Source organism: Apodemus sylvaticus, chromosome 1 (genome assembly GCF_947179515.1).
Source record: "Apodemus sylvaticus chromosome 1, mApoSyl1.1, whole genome shotgun sequence".
In the NCBI taxonomy this organism is placed as follows: domain Eukaryota; kingdom Metazoa; phylum Chordata; class Mammalia; order Rodentia; family Muridae; genus Apodemus; species Apodemus sylvaticus.
In genome coordinates, this window is record NC_067472.1 from 97,692,624 (window position 1) to 97,712,498 (window position 19,875).

General features: G+C 37.0%; 1 protein-coding gene across 1 annotated transcript; it reads left to right on the forward strand.

Moving 5' to 3' along the window:
* The first annotated feature begins 11,256 nt into the window (after window positions 1-11,256).
* LOC127679701 (olfactory receptor 502) lies at window positions 11,257-12,201 on the forward strand. The gene has a single exon (XM_052175380.1). The coding sequence runs from the start codon at window positions 11,257-11,259 to the stop codon at window positions 12,199-12,201; it is 945 nt and encodes a 314-aa protein (XP_052031340.1).
* Window positions 12,202-19,875: the final 7,674 nt, after the last annotated feature.

The window sequence follows — 19,875 nt, forward strand, 5'->3', positions numbered from 1 at the left end:
TGAACTCCCAGGTGGACCAGCCTCTGGATGGCCTTTCCTTTCAGTCTCTGCTCCACACCTTGTATTTGCTCCTCTTGAGTATGATGCTACCTCGTCTAAGGAGAGCAGAAGGACCCACATTTTGGTATTCCTCCTTCTTGAGCTTCAGGTGGCTTGTGAATTTTATCTTGGGTATTCAGGGCTTGTTGGCTAATATCCACTTATCAGTGAGTGTATACCATTTGTGTTCTTTTGTGATTGGGTTACCTTGCTCAGCATGATATTTTCTTGTTCTACCAATTTGGCTAAGAATTTCATGAATTCATTGTTTTTAATAGGTGAGTAATACTCCATTGTGTAAATGTACCACATTTTCTGTATCCATTTCTCTGTTGAAGGACATCTGGATACTTTCCAGCTTCTGGCTATTATAAATATGGCTGCTATGAACATAATGGAGCATGTGTCCTTATTACATGTTGGAGCATCTTTTGGGTATATGCCTAGGAGTGGTACAGCTGGGTCCTCAGGTAATACTATGTCCAATTTTCCGAGGAACCAGCATACTGGATTTACAGAGTGATTGTTCCAGCTTGCTATCTCACCAACAATGGAGGAGCGTTCATCTTTTTCCACTTCCTCACCAGCATCTGCTGTCACTTGTGTTTTTGATATTAGCCTTTCTGACTGGTGTGAGGTGGAATCTCAGGGTTGTTTTGAATTGCGTTTTCCTGATGACTAAGGATGTTGAACATTTCTTTAGGCGCTTCTTGACCATTTGAGTTTCCTCACTTGAGAATTCCTTGTTTAGCTCTACCCCATTTTTATAGGGTTATTTGATTGTCTGGAATCTAATTTTTTTTGAGTTCTTTGTATATATTAGATATTAGCCCTCTATGAGATTTAGGATTGGTAAAGATATTTTCCCAATCTCTTGGTTGTCATTTTGTCCTATTGATAGTGTCCTTTGTCTTACAGAAGCTTTGAAATTTTATGAGGTCTCATTTGTCCACTCTTGATCTTAGAGCATAAACCATTGGTAAACATTTCCCCTGTGCCCATGTGTTCAAGGATCTTCCCCACTTTCTTTTCAATTAGTTTAAGTGTATCTGGAATTATATGGACATCCTTGATCCACTTGGACTTGAGCTTTGTACAAGGAGATAAGAATGGATCAATTTAAATTCTTCTACATTCTTACCACCAGCACCATTTATTGAGAATGCTGTCTTTTCTGCACAGGATGTTTTATCTCCATTGTCAATGATCAAATGACCATAGGTATGTGGGTTCAGTTCTGTGTCTTCAGTTCTGTTCCATTGATCCACCTGCCTGTATCTATACCAATACCATACAGTTTATATCAGTATGGCTCTGTATGCCAGGGATGGTGATTTCCCTAGAAGTTCTTTTATTGTTGAGAATAGTTTTCACTATATTCTGAGTTTTCTGTTATTCCAGATGAATTTGAAAATGACTCTTTCCATCTCTATGAAGAATTGAGTTGGAGTTTTGATAGGGTTTGCATTGTATCTGTAGTTTGCTTTTGGCAAGATGGCTATTTTTACTATATTAATAGTTAAATTAATAGCTGCCAATCCACAAGAATGGGAGATCTTTCCATCTCCTGAAATCTTTGATTCCTTCTTAAGAGACTTGATGTTCTTGTCATACAGATATTTCAGTTGTCTGGTTAGAGTCACACAAAAGTATTTTCTATTATTTGTGACTATTTTCAAGGGTATCATTTTCCTAATTTCTTTCCCAGCATGTTTCTTATTTGAGTAGAGGAAGACTACTGATTTGATTGAGTTAATTTTATATCCAGCCAATTTGCTGAAGTTGTTTTTCAGCTGTGGGCGTTCTCTGGTAGAATTTTTGGCATCTCTTAAGCATACTATCATCATCTGCAAATAGTCATATTTTGACTTCTTTCTTTCCAATATGTATCCTTTTGACCTCCTTTTTGTTGTCTAATTGCTCTGTCTAGATCTTTGAGTACTATATTGAATAGGTAGGGAGAGAGTGGGCAGTCTGAAACTTGAAGCTCTTGTCCCACTTATACTTGCTTAGCAAGAGTTACAGCAAGATATTTTATGCTATTTGTGGCTTTTGGGAAGAGTGTTGTTTCCCTTTCTTTCTCAGCTCAGTTATCATTTGTATAAAAGATGGTTCCTGATTTTTTTGAATTAATTTTATATCCATCCATGTTGCTATAGTTGTTTATTAGCTGTAGGGGTTCTCTCATTGAATTTTGGTGGTCACTTATGTATTCTACAAGTGATACTTTGTCATCTTTCATTTTAGTTTTTATCCCCTTGATCTCCCTTTGCTGTCTAGTTGCTCTAGCTAGAACTTTAAGTACCATATTGAATAGATAGGTTGAGAATGGGTGACTTTGTCTTGTCCCGAATTTTAGTGGGATTGCTTCTAGTTTCTCAACATTTAATTTGATTTGGCTTTTGGGTTGATATGTATTGCTTTTATTATGTTTACCCATGTACTATATATTATTGATCATTCCAATACCTTTAACATGAAGCGGTACTGCATTTTGTCAAAGGCTTTGCCAGTATCTAATGACAACATAATGTGAATTTTTCTTTGAGTTTGTTTGCATAGTATATTGAGTTGATGAATTTTCATATATTGAAGCATCACTGTATTCCTGGGATGAAGCATATGTGATTTGTGAATAATAATTTTGATGTATTTTTGGATACAGTTTGAGAGGATTTTATTTCATATTTTTTCATTGATATTAATAAGTGAGATTGTCTTGAAGTTCTCTTTCTTTGTTTAGTCTTTCTCTGGTTTAGGTGTCAGAGTAACTGTGGTTTCATAGAATAAATTAGATAATGTTTCTTCTGTTTATATTTTGTGGATTAAGTTGAGGAATATTGTTATTATCTTTTCTTTGAAGGTATGGTAGAATTCTGCACTAAAACTATCTGGCCCTGGGCTTTTTTTTTTTTTTTTTTTTTGGTTGGGAGGCTTGAAATGACTATTTATGGGAATCTTCAAATAGTTTATCTGACCTTCATTTAACTTTTGTAAGTTATTTGTGGTGATCTGATAGAATGCAAGGAGTTATTTCAAACCTCTTTTATTTCTTGAGTCTTGTTTTGTTTTGTTTTTTATCTGTATATCCTTTTTTAAATTTTTTAAAAAATTTTATTTGATATATTTTTTATTTACATTTCAAATGATTTCCACTTTTCTGGTCCCCCACTCCATGAAAGTCACATAAGCCCCCTTTCCTCCCTCTGTTCTCCCACCCATCCCTTCCCACTTCCCTGTTCTGGTTTTGTCTTATACTGCTACACTGAGTCTTTCCAGAACTAGGGGCCACTCCTCCGTTCTTCTTGTATCTCATTTGATGTGTGGATTATGTTTTGGGTATTCCAGTTTTCCAGGCTAATATCTAATTATTAGTGAGAGCCTACCATGAATGATCTTTTGAGACTGGGTTACCTCACTTAGTATGATGTTCTCCAGCTCCATCCATTTGCCTAAGAATTTCATGAGTTCATTGTTTCTAAGTGCTGAATAGTACTCCGTGGTGTATATATACCACAATTTTTGCATCCATTCTTCTCTTGAGGGATACCTGGGTTCTTTCCAGCTTCTGGCTATTATAAATAGGGCTGCTATGAACATAGTGGAGAATATATCCTTATTACATGCTGGGGAATCCTCTGGATATATGCCCAGGAGTGGTATAGAAGGATCTTTCAGAAGTGACATGTCCAGTTTTCTGAGGAACTGCCAGATTGATTTCCAGAGTGGTTGTACTAATTTGCAACCCGACCAGCAGTGGAGGAGTGTTCCTCTTTCTCCACATCCTCGCCAACACCTGCTGTCTCCTGAATTTTTAAACTTAGCCATTCTGATTGGTATAAGGTGAAATCTCAGTGTTGTTTTGATTTGTATTTCCCTGATGACTAGTGAAGTTGAGCATTTTTAAGATGTTTCTCTACCATCCGAAGTTCTTCAGGTGAGAATTCTTTGTTTAACTCTGTACCCCCATTTTTAATAGGGTTATTTGGTTTTCTGGGGTCTAACTTCTTGAGTTCTTTGTATATATTGTATATTAGCCCTCTATCTGATGTAGGGTTGGTGAAGATCTTTTCCCAATTTGTTGGTTGCCGATTTGTGCTTTTGATGGTGTCCTTTGCTTTACAAAAACTTTGTAATTTTATGAGGTCCCATTTGTCAATTCTTGATCTTAGAGCATAAGCTATTGGTGTTCTGTTCAGGAACTTTTCCCCTGTACCAATGTCCTCAAGGGTCTTCCCCAGTTTCTTTTCTATTAGCTTCAGAGTGTCTGGCTTTATGTGGAGGTCCTTGATCCATTTGAAGTTGAGCTTAGTACAAGGAGACAAAGATGGATCAATTCCCATTCTTCTGCATGCTGACCTCCAGTTGAACCAGCACCATTTGTTGAAAAGGCTATCTTTTTTCCATTGGATGTTTTCAGCCCCTTTGTCAAGGATCAAGCGGCCATTGGTGTGTGGGTTCATTTCTGGATCTTCAATCGTGTTCTATTGATCTGCCTGCCTGTCACTGTACCAATACCATGCATTTTTTAACACTATTGCTCAATAATATTGCTTGAGGTCAGGGATACTGATTCCCCCAGTATTTCTTTTGTTGTTGGGAATAGTTTTAGCTATCCTGGGTTTTTTGTTATTCCAGATGAATTTGAGAATTACTCTTTCTAACTCTATGAAGAATTGAGTTGGCTTCAGTGCAGAATTCTACCAGACCTTCAAAGAAGAGTTAACACCAATACTCTTCAAACTATTCCACAAAATAGAAACAGAAGGAACACTACCCAATTCCTTCTACGAAGCCACAATTACGCTGATACCAAGGCCACACAAAGATCCAACAAAGAAAGAGAACTTCAGACCAATTTCCCTTATGAACATCGATGCAAAAATACTCAATAAAATTCTTGCCAACCGAATCCAAGAACACATCAAAACGATCATCCACCATGATCAAGTAGGCTTTATCCCGGGAATGCAGGGTTGGTTCAATATACGGAAATCCATCAATACAATCCACTACATAAACAAACTCAAAGAACAAAACCACATGGCCATTTCATTGGATGCTGAAAAAGCATTTGACAAAATTCAGCATCCTTTCATGCTTAAAGTCTTGGAGAGAACAGGAATTCAAGGCCCATACCTAAACATAGTAAAAGCAATATACAGCAAACCGGTAGCCAGCATCAAACTAAATGGAGAGAAACTTGAAGCAATCCCACTGAAATCAGGGACCAGACAAGGCTGCCCCCTTTCTCCTTATCTTTTCAATATTGTACTTGAGGTACTAGCTCGGGCAATTCGACAACATAAGGAGGTCAAAGGGATACAAATTGGAAAGGAAGAAGTCAAACTATCATTATTTGCAGACGACATGATCGTCTACCTAAGTGACCCAAAGAACTCCACTAGAGAGCTCCTACAGCTGATAAACAACTTCAGCAAGTGGCAGGTTATAAAATCAACTCAAGCAAATCAGTGGCCTTCCTATACTCAAAGGATAAGCAGGCTGAGAAAGAAATTAGGGAAATGACCCCCTTCCCAATAGCCACAAACAGTATAAAGTATCTTGGGGTGACTCTTACCAAACATGTGAAAGATCTGTATGACAAGAACTTTAAGACTCTGAAGAAGGAAATGGAAGAAGACCTCAAAAAATGGGAAAACCTCCCATGCTCATGGATCGGTAGAATCAATATAGTTAAAATGGCCATTTTGCCAAAAGCAATATACAGATTCAATGCAATACCCATCAAAATCCCAACTCAATTCTTCACAGAGTTAGAAAGAGCAATTATCAAATTCATCTGGAACAACAAAAAACCCAGGATAGCTAAAACTATTCTCAGCAACAAAAGAAAATCTGGGGGAATCAGTATCCCTGACCTCAAGCAGTACTACAGAGCAATAGTGTTAAAAACTGCATGGTATTGGTACAGTGACAGGCAGGAGGATCAATGGAACAGGATTGAAGATCCAGAAATGAACCCACACACCTATGGCCACTTGATCCTCGACAAAGAGGCTGAAAACATCCAATGGAAAAAAGATAGCCTTTTCAACAAATGGTGCTGGTTCAACTGGAGGTCAGCATGCAGAAGAATGTGAATTGATCCATCCTTGTCTCCTTGTACTAAGCTCAACTCCAAATGGATCAAGGACCTCCACATAAATCCAGACACTCTGAAGCTAATAGAAAAGAAACTGGGGAAGACCCTTGAGGACATCGGTACAGGGAGAAAGTTTATGAACAGAACACCAATAGCGTATGCTCTAAGAGCAAGAATTGACAAATGGGACCTCATAAGGTTACAGAGTTTCTGTAAAGCAAAGGACACCATCAAGAGGACAGATTGGCAACCAAGAAATTGGGAAAAGATCTTCACCAATCCTACATCAGATAGAGGGCTAATATCCAATATATATAAAGAACTCAAGAAGTTAGACTCCAGAAAACCGAACAACCCTATTAAAAAATGGGATACAGAGTTAAACAAAGAATTCTCACCTGAAGAACTTCGGATGGCGGAGAAGCATCTTAAGAAATGCTCAACTTCATTATTCATTAGGGAAATGCAAATCAAAGCAACCCTAAGATTTCATCTTACACCAGTCAGAATGGCTAAGATTAAAAATTCAGGAGACAGCAGGTGTTGGAGAGGGTGTGGAGAAAGAGGAACACTCCTCCACTGCTGGTGGGGTTGCAAATTGGTACAACCACTCTGGAAAGCAGTCTGGCGGTTCCTCCGAAAACTGGGCACCTCACTTCCAGAAGATACTGCTATACCACTCCTGGGCATATATCCAGAGGATTCCCCACCATGTAATACGGATACATGCTCTACTATGTTCATAGCAGCCCTATTTATAATTGCCAGATGCTGGAAAGAATCCAGGTATCCCTCAACAGAAGAGTGGATGCAAAAAATGTGGTATATCTACACAATGGAGTACTATTCAGCCATTAGAAACAATGAATTCATGAAATTCTTAGGCAAATGGATGGAGCTAGAGAACATCATACTAAGTGAGGTAACCCAGGCTCAAAAGGTGAATCATGGTATGCACTCACTAATAAGTGGTTATTAACCTAGAAAACTGGAATACCCAAAACATAATCCACACATCAAATGAGATACAAGAAGAAAGGAGGAGTGGCCCCTGGTTCTGGAAAGACTCAGTGAAACAGTATTCGGCAAAACCAGAACGGGGAACTGGGAAGGGGTGGGAGGGAGGACAGGGGAAGAGAAGGGGGCTTTGGGACTATCGGGGAGTGGGGTGGCTAGAAAAGGGGAAATCATTTGAAATGTAAATAAATTATATCGAATAAAAAAAAAAGAATTGAGTTGGGATTTTGATGGGTATTGCGTTGAATCTGTATATTGCTTTTGGCAAAATGGCCATTTTAACTATATTAATCCTGCTGATCCATGAGCATGGGAGGTTTTTCCATTTTTTGAGGTCTTCCTCTATTTCCTTCTTCAGAGTCTTGAAGTTCTCGTCATACAGATCTTTCCTTGGGGTGACTCTTGAGTCTTGTTTTGATTCGATGGTTAATTTTGGATGTTTAGATGCAGTGCTGAGAAGGAAATATATATTCTTTTGTTTTGTGTGAAATTTCTATAGATATCTCTTAAATCTATTTGGTTCATAACTTCTGTTGGCTTTATTTTGCCTTTCTTTAGTTTCTATTTCAATCAACTGCCCACTGGTAAAAGTGCATGGGGTACTAAATTCTACAACTCTTATTGTGTGTTTGATCTTTAGTAAAGTTTCTTTTATGAATGTGGGTGCCCCTGTAATTGGAGCACAGAGGTTCAAAATTGAAAATTCCTCTTGGATTTATCCTTGGTTCAATATGAAGTGTTCTTCCACATCTCATTTGATAACTTTTGGTTGGAAGCCTATTTCATTGGATATTAGATCGCCAACTCCAACTTTTTTCTTGGGGCCATTTGCTTGGAAGACTTTTTTCCTACATTTTACTGTGAGGTAGTTTCTATTTTTGTTATTAAGGTGTGTTTCTTGAATGCAGCCAAATTCTTGCTCCTATTTGCATACCTACTCTGTTAGCCTGTGCCTTTTTATTGGGGAATAGGGTCCATTGATGTTGAGAGATATTACAAACAGATGACACTTTGTTCTTCTCATTTTTATTTCTGGAGGTGGTATTATGTATATATTATTCTTTTCTTTTGGATTTGTTGTAAAATGTTTAATTTCTTGTGTTTTCTTTGGTGTATTACCCTCCTTTTATTAAAGATTTCCTTCCAATATTCTTTGTAGGGATGGATTATTAGAAAAATATTGTTTAAATTTGAATTTGTCATTGAATAACTTGTTTTTTTCCATCTATGATGTTTGAATATTTTGCTGCTAATAGTAATCTGGGCTGGTACTTGTGTTCTCTTCGGGTCTATATGACATCTGTCCAGGATTTTCTAGCTTTTAGACTCTCTGTTGAGAAGTCTGGTGTAATTCTGATAGACCTGCCTATATATGTTACTTGGCCTTTTCCCCTTACTGCTTTTAACATGCTTTTTTCTGTGAATTTAGTATTATTATTATTTCTTGATGATGATTTCTGGCCCTATGAACTGGGGATTTTCACATTCTTCTACTCTTCTTCTTAGTTTGAGCTTTTAATTGTGTCTTGAATTTCCTGGATGTTCTGTGTTAGGAGAGACTTTTTGCAAGTCTTTGACCATTGCATCAGTATCTATGTAATGTATCTTTTAGGCCTGAGATTCTCTCTTCTTTCTCTTGAATTTTGAAGCTAGTGCTTGCATCATTAGCTCCTGGTCTGTTTCTTAAGTTTACCATCTCTAGGGTTGCCTCCATTTGTGTTTTCTTTATTATTTCTATTTCCATTTTTACTTCTTGGACCATTTTGGTCAATTTCTTCACCTGCTTGATTGTTTTTTTTCCTTATTTGTTTAAGCTATTTATGTGTTCCTTTTTAAGGACCTCTACCTGTTAAGCCTGTGTTTACCTGTATTTCTTTAAGGGAGAGTCATTTATCACAGCCTTAAAGGCCTCTATTATCTTCATTAGATGTGATTTTAGCTCATCATCTTGTATTTTATTGGTGTTAAGGTATCCGGGGCTTGTTGTGGTTAGATAACCCATTTCTGATGGTGCTGAATGGCATTGTGTTCTGTCCCTTATGATTTTGCACTTGCCTTTTGTATGTTTTGTTTTGTTTCTTTTTAAAAAAAGATGTAGTATCAATCCACTATTAGATTATATGAGTTAGAATCACAGAGTACAAATCATTTCATCTCTCAATCTGTGCCCTATCAAATGAAAAAATGAGAATAAGAAAAGCATTTACATCCTAACATCCTGTAAATATTTTCCACGTGTAAATTGCTTAGCATAATGGTCAATATAAAGTGATGTGGATAGGAAAATTTGGTTGCTATTAACTTAGTGATTGTCAAATCAACACTCCAATAACAGGGCTATAGCAGATCCTGCAACTAGAATTTGCAAGAGAACTAGAGTACCATTGAGTTTTGGGCTGAAGAATTAATGTTATCTCATGACCTATCTACATCAAAAACACTACTCAATATGATACTTGAACTATATTTCCACTGTTGGGGGTATCCAAGTCATTTTAAAATTCTACTTCTTTATGCGATTTTAAGACATATATGCTGTGACTTCATATACAATGATGGAATTGTCAAAAATATTTGTTATTTAAAATTTGATTTTTTAAAATATAAAGTTCCATTTTATGCTCCTTTGGGGTTCTGGATGGCATATGCTAAAGATGGCCATTAAAATATTTATTGATAAATACTTATTGAATGAATAATAGTAGTTTTAGCTTTTGTAGTTGATATTTGGCATTATTCATTTATTGCAAATATTACAGTAAAATAATTGTTGTTAGGAAATTTATTATATGATGACATAGTAAATGGTGAACAAATCATATAGCACTATGCATTAACACCCAGACAAAACAAAATAATAAATTGACCTCTTGAGAATTGACAGGAGCTTGGGAGCTGAGGTATTCTTCCCTGTGAATTGAATCACTCAATATTCATCACAAGAAATAAGAAAGGTCCAGGATAACTTCAGAATTCACAGTTGAATCTTTAGCATCCTCAGGGATTGAGCCCTAAAAGAAGTGAAAACCAAAAGATGACAAAATAACCACACAACATTGACTTTACACTGAAGGAGGAATGATTTCTCATTTCAGGTAGGACTTTGACTTTTCATAATGAAATTGGCTGAATTGTTTTCATGTATGACCTGAGAAAAGTATTTTTGTACTCCAAATAATTTTTTTTTAGCTATTGGCTATGTATCTGTTAGGTTTTCATAGTAACTCCATAGATACATCAAATTATTTTATAAAACATTTTTATTCAAAAAGTAGAAAAATATCTAAAAATTTAAAATAGATAATTATACTGATAAATTATAATTCCTGTCTAGTTTTTGTTTGAATAATAAATTTATTTATGTAGGAAACTCTTATACAAAATATCTTTTAGAAATTTTTACAAAATATCATTCCAATCATTTTTGGTTTATAGGAGTATAAGATTATTATTATTTAAATATATTATTATGTGGCTGGTAGATAACTGGTTTCAGATAGCTTCAGCTTCTAATTCTAATTTTACTGGATGTAATATAAGCTAAATGCAAGTTAAACAATTTCTTCTAAAGATATTAAAATAATATTTTATGGAAATGTTATTTTTAAGAATAATGTGGCAAACACTGTAATTTCATAAATTTCCAATGTGTATCTGTGCATATTTCTTAGATTTTTCTTAGATATTTATACTTGCTATTTAAATGACTATGTAAAATATTAGCGACTATCTAATTCTTTCCTATAAAACTATGCATTAATTTTCCATAATAGAACCAGCATTCATTTCTGTTATTTTTATTTATATTATAATTTATGTAATGTATATACAATTCATGTTTCAGTTTGAGGTGCAAATGTTTAAAAACGATAACACAAAAAGAAAATGGCATATGTGAGGCAAAGTTTTTGGTGTATTGCAAACAGACTTAAAATGTAGACTCATTCCTGCAGGCAAATAAGCATGGATATTTGGGCATATTTAAATATATTTGAATTATCTGTGCACTAAAGAAACTGAAACTACCTACTTATAAATCCTTCCCTGTACAATCTCTATCACAGACTTGATCCCAGCCCCAGCTACACTGTTCCATGGCTTTCCTGGAAGATGGAAACTACACTAGAGTGACAGGATTCATTTTATTGGGTTTAACTGATGACCCAATTCTTAGAGTCATCCTCTTTACCATCATCCTGTGCATCTACCTGGTGACTGTATCTGGGAACCTCAGCACTATTCTTCTTATCAGAGTCTCTTCCCAGCTCCATCACCCCATGTACTTTTTTCTGAGTCACTTGGCCTTTGCTGACATAGGCTATTCATCTTCTGTCACACCTAATATGCTTGTCAACTTCCTGGTGGAGAGAAACACCATCTCCTATTTTGGATGTAGCATCCAGCTTGGCTCAGCTGTTTTCTTTGGGACAGTTGAATGTTTTCTTTTGGCTGCCATGGCGTATGATCGGTTTATTGCAATCTGTAGTCCACTGCTTTATTCAAACAAAATGTCCACACAGGTTTGTGTTCAGCTGCTTGTAGGATCTTATATAGGGGGTTTTGTTAATGCCTCCTCCTTCACACTTTCCTTTTTTTCTCTTGTCTTTTGTGGACCAAATAGAGTCAATCACTTTTTCTGTGATTTTGCCCCATTGGTAAAACTATCTTGTTCTGATGTCAGTGTGCCTGCAGTTGTTCCCTCATTCACAGCTGGCTCTATCATTGTGGTGACCATACTTGTAATAGCTGTCTCCTACATCTACATACTCATCACCATTCTGAAGATGCGCTCTACTGAGGGCCGCCACAAGGCCTTCTCCACCTGCACCTCCCACCTCACTGCAGTCATTCTCTTCTATGGGACCATCACATTCATTTATGTGATGCCCAAATCGAGTTACTCCACAGACCAGAACAAGGTGGTGTCTGTGTTCTACATGGTGGTGGTCCCCATGTTGAACCCCCTCATCTATAGCCTCAGGAATAATGAGATTAAGAGTGCTCTGAAGAGACAGTTTGATAAAAACTCATTTTCTTAGAGACATCTGTTATTTAGAAAGACTTGATTTAGTAATAAATGTCTTTTTGATATAAGATTAAAAGGAAGATTCTGACCATTGACTATTGCCAGATTGATGGCAGTGTTAGCATGTGATAAGCTCTTCAATAAATATTGGTGATCTAATCTCATTATACATAGAAAACTAGAGGTTTCATATAGTCCAATTAACTTTGTTAAATTAAGAGAATTAATCTAATTATACAAATAGATATTGCTAATCATAATTTTGATGTTGCATTAGTACTTTTTAAAGTTGTTTACTACCAAGCATGTTTTAGACAGGATCTTTATTTGTTGCTGTTAGGTTTCTTCAGACAGGCATCTCTTCGTAATGGTGCTGGCTGTCCTGGACCTTATGCTGTAGAATAGACTGACCTTGAACTCATAGATCTGTTTGTCTCTGCCTCCAGAGTACTTCAGTTAAATGCAAGCACTACCACAACCTGGCTCAGATTGAATATTAAATTTCCCCCAAAACTCATGCCATTTGCAAAAACTTACTGTCTATTGTAGTGCTCTTGGGAAATGCTGGACTATTAAGAAATCAAGTCTAGTTGCAACAATTCCTTTACTTGATGCATGTCATAAAATATAAAATTGACTCCAAACTTTTTTTTATCATTCTTTTTGACAAGGAGATGAGTGGCTTTGTTAATCCACACATCCCTACAATGTGGTGTAGTAATAGACCATATCAATAGACTCAACACACTGGTGACACAGACTTGTAATCCTCTGTGCCAGGAATAGTGCTTTTCTTTTGATGAGTTGATTATCTTAGCTGTTCGTTATAGCATGAGAAAACTGGATAATACAGACTTCAATCCTTCAGCCTGTGCTTGATATAACACTGTTATCTTGTGATAAACCCAATAAATATGTCCATCTTATTGAGTGATAAGAAGGAAGAAGTGACTACAAGTCCTAGAAATATTGTAGAAAGGGTTATCTATAAGGATGGACCTTGTAGACTCAAAAGATTTCTGATATGTGGTCTTTACCTCTGGCCATGACCAATTGTGGAGTCTGCAGTAAGGAGAAGGAAATTCATCCTTGATTTATCTGTAAAGTTTTCTGTCTAACAATATTTTCTTATATTTTGATATTTCCATAGAATATAATAAGTATATTGATCATATCCACCCATCACTACTTCATAGAGTGCTATAAATCCATCTTCTCCTCTTCAAATTCATGTATTTTAAAAATATTTTAAATTTTCTCTTTTTATTTGGGGTATTATATTTTTTCCTTCTTTCTTTTGTCCAAATACCCCATATACCCCTTGATCCTTCAATTTCATACCTACTTTTTCCATTGTACTAATAACTTCTGAGTATGATTAGTATTTTAGATATGCACATGTTTGTGTGGACATTTGCTGGGTCAGTATCATAGCAACAGACTTATTCCAAAATGAGAGGGAATGTCCTCAAAAACCATCACATTTCTGTAGCTCCTCTGATGGGCTTGGGGACACAGAAACTCATTTTTTTGGTTCATGCTAGACTGTGGGCTTGGGGACACAGAGACTCATTTTCTTTGGTTCATGCTAGACTGTGGATTGACCTGATCTTGTGTAGGTAACCATATTAATTTTGCAATGGGCATGTTATATTTAGAGGTAATCATTTCACAGTACTACTCTTTATTTGCCAGATCTTACATTCTTTCCAGCTCACCTTCTGTGAAGTTCTCTATGGATTATAAGGTTGAAATTGGTATAGATGCCCCATGTGCTTTGATCAGCAATAGGTGTCTGTGTTAACCACTGCCTTCTGGGGAAAAAGGCACTTTTCTAACCATGATTGAGAACAATACAAACTTCTTTCCTTGTTTCTTGACTCCTGCCTCCCTGAACTCATGGACTGCGTGTTCCTGCCAAGCTCTGCCCTGGGGTAGTCTGTGACATTCTATACCAGGCACAAAGTGTGGGATCTTGTGCTGTAGTGAATGGGTTCCTGAGCTTCCACGAACCAAGAAAAGCAAACCAAAATACTTTCCCAGAAGAGTCAAACTTGTAAGTTTGACCATGAGATTTTGAAGAAGAAAGTGTTAGAAATAATTGTGATCAGTGTCATACCCTGCTCTGCATGCTTATGCTACCTTGGTTGCCTTTTCTTTGAAGTTGTGATTACCTTCAGTGGGGGTGATCTTCAAATGATGGTTGTTATCACACACTACTTTTTCTGGTCTCTGCTTCACTGCTTCAGAATAAAAGCTCATCATTGAATATATTTTAGAATTTTATTTTACAATCTGACACATAAGGCAGTAATCTATGCCACTGGTTTTGTGAATGAAAAACACTCAAAATGAAACTTATCTTCTACAATAGGAGCTCAAAAAGAACATTAAAAGCAAGAGATTTAAACTATGAGTTTGTGTTGAGTAGTGTGAGTGAAGAAGACAAAAAGTACAAAAGCTTCAACAACAAAATTCAGCCAAATGAACATAGGAGATTGATATGTTAAGGCATGGTGTATTCAACATAGCCCTGGTTGGGAACCCAAGATGCTAGCAAGGGCTTCAGAATGTCATCGAATTCTTCTGGGATGGGGTGCTATCTCTGTATAGCTAGTTTTGTGAATTCAATACTCATTCATAGAGCAACTAATAAATGTTAGGTTTGATATCAAAATAGGGTTTATAAGAGCTGGCAGGAGTGTGTGTTGATAGGGAAGGTGAATTAACATTCAAATAATCTCTCTTAATAGTAAGGATTTGATAATCAGGAAGAAAATACTACCTACATATAGGTTTAATGTTCTTTGGGAATGGGTGGGATAAAAGCCAAAGCTAGGTATTGTTCCTGGGAGACAGGCTATTGATAGGCATCACATATGTTCTCAGGAAAAGAGGAAATATATCAAACTATGCACAGATAACAGCTACAGACCTCTAGTCAAGACCTTGTGTTCAATATGGTCAAAACTCAGTGATTCCTCAGGATAAATTGAATGAATGAATAACTCACATTCAAGTTTTTTCATCAATCACAGAGAAAGTTATTGACAAGCCAAAAGGAATTCAGGAACACTAATTATGGAAGTTAGTGACAGCAGCATGTGAAAGAAATGAAACCAGTAACATTTGGATAATATTGATATGAATCAACACAGGCCACAATATATTTTTTTTACCAAAATGGTCAGAGATACTTAAAATGGACATAGTGATAAAAAATGAAAAACAATGTGCCGGCAAGATATGGTATCTTCTAGATGATATGATATGGCCAAATAATAACAGACAGGACAATATATCTCTACTAGAGATCAGCAACCCTAGAACCACAAGCTCTGAGAATTTTGACATAGCTGAAGCACATGACAAAGTACTTAAAATAGCCTTTATTTATATGAGAGAATACCTTAAAAAGGAAATGAATATATCCCTTAAAGAAATCCATGAAAAATTAGCAGTGAGAGGAAGTAAAGAAATAGTCCATGATGCAAAACTAGAAATTGAATCAATAAAGAAACACAAAACCAAGGGCAATGAACAAATATAATTTAGATACTTGAGCATGAACCTCAGAGCCATGCCTCACCAACAAGGTACAAGAGGTCAAAGAAAGAACCTCAGATATTGAAGTCCCAGATAGAAGAAATGTTTACCTCCATAAAAGCAAATGTTAAATCTAAACATAGCACAACATAAAACATCAAGGAAATCTGGGACACTATTTAAATGCAAAACCTACAAGCAGGCATAGAGAAAGCAAACATTTTCAACAAAATAATAAAGAAAACTTCCCAGATGTATAGAATACCAAATAATTGGACCAGGAAACAAAAGTCTTTCAGTATGTAGTAAACATATAGAACTGAAAGGAGTATTAAAAATTGCAAGGGAAAAAGACAAAGTAAGTTATAAAGCCAGACCTATTCAATTTACACTCCATTTCTCAATAAAGACTCTAAAAGTCAGAAGTGCCTCAACAAATAATCTAAAGATAGATTGAACAAAATCACAGTCACCATCCTAGAATACAATATACCCAGGAAACTGTCGATCACAACTGGTAGTGAAAAATAAGACATTCCGTGTTAAAACCAAATTTAAGCAACATCTATCTACAAATGAAGCTCTACAGAAGGTGCTAGGAAAACTAAAAGAAAAGACAGTATTTATACCAAAGAAAACACAAGAAATAATCACAGGCAAGCAAATCAAAAGAAGAGCCACTTCCCTTCACAGCACATGCATCCCACCCCTACATCTTAGCAACAATAGCAACAATACCACAAAATGTGAATCAAAATACAATGCTCATTTATTTTCTTTTCAGTTTTCATAATTAGTTTTTTTATTCACTTTCCATTTGGAACATCTCCATCATCTCCTCCATGTACTACCCTTACAAGTTACTCGCACTATTATCTCTTCCCCTTCTCTTTGAAGAATTGGAAGGTCCCCATGTGTTCTAACCTTCCCTGGCCCATTAGGTCCCAGAAGCAGTTAAAGCAAACTATCTCACTCAGGCCAGACAAGGCATCCCAGCTAGGCAAGGGATCTAAAGGCAGGCAACAGAGTGAGAGATAGCCCCTGTTCCAATAATTAGGGGATTAACATGAATATGAAGCTACACCTGTTACAAATGTTTACAGGGCCTAGGACAAGCCCACGTGTGTTCTTTAGTTGGAGGAGTCCCATTGAACTAGGTTAATTGACCCTATAAATCTTATTGTTGTGTCCTTGACCTGTCTAGCTCTCTCAATCTTTCCTCTTCTCTTCCACAAGTCTCTCTAAATTCTGCCTGTTTATAGCAGAGTATCATTTACAGTGTCAGGGGTGGGCTTTCTCTCATGGGTTGGGTCTCAACCCAGTCATTGGTTGTTCATTCCCTTCACTGGAGGTCACACTTAGCTACAGGAGGAAGCCCTCTGTATCCCCATCTTGTAGGAGTTTCAGCTAGAGGCAATTTCCTATATTCTGGGTTCCTCTACTGGTCCAAGTATCCTGCCTGTTAAAGAGATGTCTCCCAGGCTTTCCATTGCCTCCTCTATCCCTCTCTCTACCCATGTCTCCTCCCCAATCTTATTCACAACCCCTGTACCCTTCTCGCCCTGTCTCCAAGACAGTTCACTTTCTCCATCCACTCCAATGTTTACTTTATTTTCCCTTATGAGGTTGAAGCATTCTCCCTTGGGTCCTCCTTATACTTAGGTTCTTTGGGTCTGTCGATTGTATAAAGGGTATCCTATACTTTATGACTAATATCCAATTATAAGTAAGCACATTTTAACATTGTTGCTATGTAGTATTGCTTGAGGTCTGGGATATTGATTCCTCCAGAAGTTCTTTTACTGTTGAGAATAGTTTTAGCTATACTGGGTTTGTTGCTATTCCAGATGAATTTGAGAATTGCTTTTTCTAACTCTATGAAGAACTGAGTTGGGATTTCCATGGGGATGGCATTGAATCTGTATATTGCTTTTGGCAAGATGGCCATTTTAACTATATTAATCCTGCCATCTGAGATTCTTTCTTCCATCTCTTGTATTCTGTTGTTTATATTTGCATCTATGGCCCCTGATTTCTTCTCAAGGTTTTCTATCTCCAAAGTTGTCTCCCTTTGTGATTTCTTAGTTGTTTTTAGATCCAGGATGGTTTTGCTCAGTTCCACCATATGTTTGTTTGTGTTTTCTTGTAATTCTTTAAGAAATTTTTGTGTTTCCTCTTTCATGACTTCTGCTTGTTGACTCAAGTCCTCCTGCATTTCTTTAAGGTTTTTTTTTTTCGTTTCTTCTTTATTGGCTTCTATCTCTTGAGCCTTATTCTCCTGCATTTCTTTAAGTGATTTTTGTGTTTCCATTATATGGGTTTCTAGCTTATTCATGTTTCCCTGTATTTCTTTAAGAGATTAATTTATATCCTTTTTGTGTTCTTCTAGCAGCATCATGACCAGTGATTTTAAATCCAAATCTTATTTCTCTGGTGTGTTGGCATAACCAAGACTTGCTGATGTTGGAGAGTTTGGTTCAGATGCTGCCATATTGTCTAGGTTTCTGTTAGTAGCGTTCTTGCGTTTGCCCTTTGCCATCTTGTTCTCTGGAGCTAGTTGGTCTTGTCTCTGGCTGGTGTTTGAGCCTCCTGAGGGGCTCTGGGGCAATTTCTGCAACACTGGATGGCTGGGTTTCCCCTGTAGCAGATTGCTGATGTGCTGTCCTCCTCTTGGGTGCCCTTGCAGTCCTAGTGTGCTTTGTCCCAGATTGCGTCTGTGAACCAGATGGCGCCTGTTTGCTCCTTCAGGGAGTGCTGAAGGGTGTATGCTGTGGGGACCATTTCCGTGTGCTGATCACTCTGCTGGGCAGCCGAACTCCCAACCGAGTTGGTGCACATAAGGCTAGCCTAACTGCTCAGGCCCTGAGTCTAGGCAAAATCCTGGGAGGCCAAGGTCCGAGCCAAGTTCCCCTTGGGCTATAGAAAGTATTCCAACCAAAAAAAGCACAGGACCAGATGGTTTCAGTGCAGAATTCTATCAGACCTTCAAAGAAGACCTAACAATAATACTCTTCAAACTATTCCACAAAATAGAAACAGAAGGAACGCTACTCAATTCCTTCTACAAAGCCACAATTATGCTGATGCTAAAACCACACAAAGATCCAACAAAGAAAGAGAACTTCAGACCAATTTCCCTTATGAACATCGATGCAAAAATACTCAATAAAATTCTTGCCAACCGAATACAATGACATATCAAAACGATCATCCACCATGATCAAGTAGGCTTTATCCCAGGGATGCAGGGTTGGTTCAATATACAGAAATCCATCAATGCAATCCACTACATAAACAAACTCAAAGAAAAAAACCACATGGTCATTTCATTGGATGATGAAAAAGCTTTTGACAAAATTCAGCATCCTTTCATGCTTAAAGTCTTGGAAAGAACAGGAATTCAAGGCCCATACCTAAACATCGTTAAAGCAATATACAGCGAACCGGTAGCCAGCATCAAACTAAATGGAGAGAAACTTGCAGCAATCCCACTAAAATCGGGGACTAGGCAGGGCTGCCCCCTATTTCCTTATCTTTTCAATATTGTACTTGAGGTACTAGCTCGGGCAATTAGACAACATAAGGACGTCAAAGGGATACAAATTGGAAAGGAAGAAGTCAAACTATCATTATTTGCAGATGATATGATAGTCTCCCTAAGTGACCCAAAAAACTCCACTAGAGAACTCCTACAGCTGATAAACAACTTCATCAAAGTGGCAGGTTATAAAATCAACTCCAGCAAATCAGTAGCTTTCCTATACTCAAAGGATAAGCAGGCTGAGAAAGAAATTAGGGAAATGACCCCCTTCACAATAGCCACAAACAGTATAAAGTACCTTGGGGTGACTCTTACCAAACATGTGAAAGATCTGTATGACAAGAACTTCAAGACTCTGAAGAAGGAAATGGAAGAAGACCTCAAAAAATGGAAAAACCTCCCATGCTCATGGATCGGCAGGATTAATACAGTTAAAAAGGCCATTTTGCCAAAAGCAATATACAGATTCAGCGCAATACCCATCAAAATCCCAACTCAATTCTTCACAGAGTTAAAAAGAGCAATTCTCAAATTCATCTGGAATAAGAAGAAACCCAGGATAGCTAAAACTATTCTCAACAATAAAAGACATTCTGGGGG